Raw genomic sequence first — 6,061 nt, 5'->3', positions numbered from 1 at the left:
TTCAGGACTTTTGCAACGGCGCAAGTATAGTGTCATGCTGATGGGGAGAGGACGTTGCATATTGTGGATTTATTTGTGCATTTAAGTATTTTCTAACGGTTTCAAAATATACTTATTCATCACAAACATAATCGAGTATGTGCACACACACACAAAAACACACACACGCACATCCACACCAACACACACACACACACACACACACACACACACACACACACACACACACACACACACACACACACGCACACACACACACACACATGTTTATGTTAAGAATGATCTGAAATAATAGTGATAATGATAGTAATAAGATAAACCATATCAATTATTCTAATTACAATTCCTAAGTTTGATACTAGTGCGAATTATTATAATGACAGCAGTTATGATGAAAATAACGATGATGATAATAATTATGGTGATAACTAATGATAACAATAATGATAATAATAATAATGATAATAATGCTAATAAAACAACAGCAACAACAACAATAATTATAATAACAATAATAGTGATAAAATAATAATAATAATAATAAAAACAATAATAATAATAAAATAATAATGATAATAATGATAAAATATTAATAATAATGATAATAATAATAATAATAATATGATAAAACAACAATAATGATAACATTAATGATGATGATAATAATAATAATAATAATAATAATAATAATAATAATAATAATAATAATGATAATAATAATAATAATAATAGTAATAATAAAACAACAACAACAATAATAACTGTAATAATAATAATAATAATATAATAATAATGATAATAGTAATGATGGTGGTAACAATAAGAATAGTAATGATAATTACAATAATATCAATACTAACAATGGTAACAATATTAATGATCATAATAACAACCTTAACGATAACAAAAATAACTATAAGAATAACATAAGCATCCACAATGATAAGAAAGAAAGCCGTTTATACCCTTGATGCGAATAGGAGTTGGACCAAATGCAGGATAGGGCAGAGGCAGGTGTGTTTGTATAGGCGCATTAGGGAGACTGTAGGTATAGAAGAGGAAGGGGGGGGGGGGGGAGGGGCATGAGGATGGGAAAGGGGGTTGAGGATAGGGGGAGGGTGATGTTTGGGAGAGGGAGAGGGAGAAATTTGTGGGGAGAGAGGAGGGGAGGAATTAGGGAGAGAGGAGGGGAGAAATTGGGGAGAGGGAGGGGAGGTTAAGGATGTGGGGGAGGGAGAACTTTGTGGGGGAGAGGGAAGGGGAGGAATTGGGGAGCGGGAGGGGAGGTTAAGGGTGGCGGAGGGAGAACTTTGTGGGGGAGAGGGAAGGGGAGGAATTGGGAAGAGGGAGGGGAAGAATTTGGGTAGAGGGAAGGGAAGGGGATGAAAGAGGGAGGGGGAAGGGAAGGTTCCGATAGTATAGGAGAGAGGGAAAGAAGAGGAAGGAGGCTGCGGGGTAGGGAAAGGGGAAGGGGGAGGAGAGAGAGAAAGGGAGAGGGGAAGAGGCAGCTGCTTTAGCGAGAACATACCCCCTGTTTTCACCTCTGGATTCGCGTCTAAATATTTTGCGTGTTAGATGTGTCGATAACAGAGGCGTTATGGTGACCTTGGTGGTTTCGTCGTCATCAGCTGATCAGATGATTGGTAACGATAAGAATCAGAGGCTGCTTGCTTTTGGAAATGGAATGGTAGGCTTTCGTTATGGAAATACGAGTTCATGTGTTTCGTTGGAGACTTCTGAGGGAGAAAATGGTGCTCGTATTTGTTTACATTAACTATATTTAATCTTACAAGCATAGCATTATGTTCATTTTAGCGTTTTTCTAGACATAGGGAGTATATATATATATATATATATATATATATATATATATATATATATATATATATATATAGAGAGAGAGAGAGAGAGAGAGAGAGAGAGAGAGAGAGAGAGAGAGAGAGAGAGAGAGAGAGAGAGAGAGGGAGAGAGAGAGAGAGAGAGAGAGAGAGAGAGAGAGAGAGAGAGAGAGAGAGAGAGAGAGAGAGAGAGAGAGAGAGAGAGAAAGAGGGAAAGAGAGAGAAAGGGAGGGAGAGGGAGGGAGAGACAGAGACAGATAGAAGAGCGAACAATGGATAACACAAGAGTAAGAGAACGATTCACAGAACAAATATACAGACAGTTATACAGAGGACGACCGAAGGAGAGAAAGAAAGCACAAGACAAGACTGATAAAGAAAGAAAGCAAATTCATAAACACACGCAAGGGGAAAGAAGGAGAACGAGAAAAACTGCGAGCTAACAGAAGTTTCGCAAACAAGAAGGTAGGAGAGCTGTTGGCCACTTAACAGGGTACCAAGGTCGCCATGCAGCTGCCCCTCACCGCCACCGGGTCGCTTTCATGAGAAAAATTACTCTCAACTTCCGATCTTATATTTCTACAAAACCACATAAATCCTACAATAAAACACAACGGCAACAAAAAATGCAACAACCATGTACCAACAAGTTAACAAACAAAACTGTAAAATAGAAAAGAAAACAATATATGAAGAACAGAAACAAAATACACACAGATAAGTTAACCAGGCCGACGGTACCGCATTCGGTTACAAATCAATATTTTCTTCATTCATACGTCCGGCTTTAAAGAAACGTATGGCCGGCGGAGGTGTTCGGTTAGTAATCAATATCTGGCCTGGAATTACAATGAGGTTCGGTTAATGTACCGTTTAAAGAGACGAAATGTCCTGTCTGTGACATGGCTTCGGTTCGGTAATGTGCGCTTGTCTACTCTCATTATTTTGTTAATTCTTGATATTATTGTTGTTGTTATTATTATTATTACTTTCATTATTATTATTATTATTATTATTATTATTATTATTATTATTATTATTATTATTATTATTATTATTATTATCATTATTATTATTATTATTATTATTACTGTTATTATTATTGTTGTTGTTATTATTTTTTTCCATTGTTTTTATTATTCTTTTTCATTGTTTTTATTATTATTATTGTTATTATTGTTAGTATTATTATTGTTAGTATTATTATTGTTATTATTCTTCTTCTTCTTATTATTATAATTATTATTATCATTATTATTATTATAATCATTATTATTGTTATTATTATCAATATTGTTATCATCATTAGTGGTATCATCATCATTATCATTGTTAATGTCATCATTATTATTATTGTTATTATCCTTATTATTATTATTATTATTATTATTATTATTATAAATATTATTATCATTCCTATTGTTTTTATTGCTATTATCATTATTAATACTGTCGTATTACCTAACATTATTATTATTATTATTTTTATCATTATTGTTATTATTATTATTATTATTATTTTTATCATTATTGTTATTATTATTATTATTATTATTATTACTTATATTATTATTTTTATTATTACTTTTAACATTTTTATTATTAATATTATTATCATTGTCATCATCATTGTTATTATTATCATTTTAATCATTATCATTATTATTATCATTATTATTATTATTATTATTATTATTATTATTATTATTATTATCATTATTATTATTATTATTATTATTATTATTATTATTATTATTATTATTATTATTATTATCATTATTATCATCATCATCATCATTATTATCATTATTATCATTATTATTATTATTATTATCAACGGCATCATCATCATCATCATTATTATTATTATTACTATTATTATTATTATTATCATTATTATTATTACTATTATTATTATTATTATCGTTATTGTTAGTGTTATCACTATCACTATTAGTATTATCATCTTCATTTTCACAATTTTTATTATCATTGTTATCATTGATATTATAATTATAGTTTTTATTATTATTATTTTTATTCATTACTATAAATTATTACTATTACTTATTATGGTTCTTGTTGTTATTGTTCTTGTTATTATCCTTATCATCACTATTTTTCTTTTTATTATTATCATCATTATTATTATCATTATTACCATTATCATTATTGTTATTATCATTATTATTATTATTATTATTATTATTATTATTATTATTATTATTATTATTATTAACACTATTATTATTATTATCATCATTAATGTTAATGTTAATATTATTATTATCATTATTATTATCATCACTTTTATTATTATCATTAATGTTAATGTTATTATTATTATTATTGTTATTATTATTATCATCGTCATCATTATTATTATTATCATTATTATTATTATTATCATTATCATAGTTATTATTATTATTTGTTTTACTATTATTATTATCATCATCATTATTACTATTATTGTTATTAATATTATTGCAATTATTATTATTTGTATTACAATTATCATTATCATTATCATTATCATTATCATTATTATTTGTATATACACATAAACACATATATATACACACACACATACATACATACATACATACATACACTCATACATATAAACATATCATCATCATCATTAATATTATTATCATTATTACTATTATTGTTATAATATAAACATATATGTTTATATATATAAATGTATACATATGTATATATATATATATATGAATATATATAAATATGTATAAATTAAAAATAATATATAAATATATATATATATATATATATATATATATATATATATATATGAATATATATAAATATGTATAAATTAAAAATAATATATAAATATATATATATATATACATACATTTTTATATATACATATATATATATATAAATATATTAACATAAATATATATATAAATATATTAACATAAATATATATATAAATAAATACATATATATATATATATATATATATATATGATTATCACATACATATATACATACATACATACATATACATACATACACATACATACACATACATACACATACATACATACATACATACATACATACATACATACATACATACATACATACATACATACATACATACATACATACATACATACATACATACATGCATACATACATACATACATACAAACATGCATACATACATACATACATACATACATACATACATACATACATACATACATACATACATACATACATACATACATACATACATACATACATATCCATATACATATACATATATACATATATATGTACATATATATACATATATATACACACACACCCATATATATGTATATACATATGTATGTATGTATACATAGGCATTCGGACTCACGCATATAAACTCGATTTTGATTCGTACATGTATACATACATAAATACATACATACATATATATGCATATATACATTTATGTATGTATACATGAATACATATATATACATACATATATATACACATACATATATAGATGTGTATATATATATATATATATATATAGATATATATATATATGTTTACATATATGTGTAAATATATATGTGTAAATATATATGTGTAAATATATTTATAAATCTATCTGTCTATCTATCTATCTATATACATATAAGTATAAATATGCATACGCATATATGTATATACATAGATATACACACACCTACACACACACACACACACACACACACACACACATATATATATATATATATATATATATATATATATATATATATATATATATATATATATATATATATATATACTCACACACATACACACACATACACATAAACGTACATACGCGCGAGGGCAGCGGAAGCAGCCCCGATCGGAGGGCGCGAGGGAAGGCGGGGTCAAGCATAACTTTCACTGATTTAAAAACACGTCACGGGATCCGGCGAGGCGGTTGTGCGGCCAAGGTTAAGGGTGACACCTTCCCACCCCCTGTAGTCATGTGTAGGGGGGGGGGGTAGGAGGGAGGGAGTGAAGGAAGGAAGGAGGGAGGGAGGGAAGATGGGAGGGATTTAGGGAGGGAGGGAGGGAGGGAGGGAGGGAGGGAGGGAGTGAAGGAAGGAAGGAGGGAAGGGGGGAAGGAGGGAGGGGGAAGGAGGGAGGGAAGGTGGAGGGAGAGAAGGGGGGAAGGTGGAAGGGAAGGAGGA

At 28.3% G+C, this 6,061-nt stretch overlaps 1 protein-coding gene across 1 annotated transcript in view; it reads right to left on the bottom strand.

The window, feature by feature from the left end:
• LOC125025495 (uncharacterized protein DDB_G0287625-like) overlaps window positions 1-4,351 on the bottom strand; it is a gene marked incomplete at its 5' end in the record, with an annotated part of 9,121 nt that extends 4,770 nt beyond the window's left edge. Inside the window, 2 exons of the mRNA XM_047613509.1 lie at window positions 3,506-3,782; window positions 3,906-4,351. Coding sequence (XP_047469465.1) covers window positions 3,506-3,782; window positions 3,906-4,351 — 723 coding nt within the window. The remainder of the gene's footprint in view (window positions 1-3,505; window positions 3,783-3,905) is intronic.
• Between the last annotated feature and the right edge of the window lie 1,710 nt (window positions 4,352-6,061).

Source organism: Penaeus chinensis, chromosome 5 (assembly GCF_019202785.1).
Source record: "Penaeus chinensis breed Huanghai No. 1 chromosome 5, ASM1920278v2, whole genome shotgun sequence".
In the NCBI taxonomy this organism is placed as follows: domain Eukaryota; kingdom Metazoa; phylum Arthropoda; class Malacostraca; order Decapoda; family Penaeidae; genus Penaeus; species Penaeus chinensis.
This window is presented reverse-complemented; position numbering and strand designations above follow the sequence as displayed.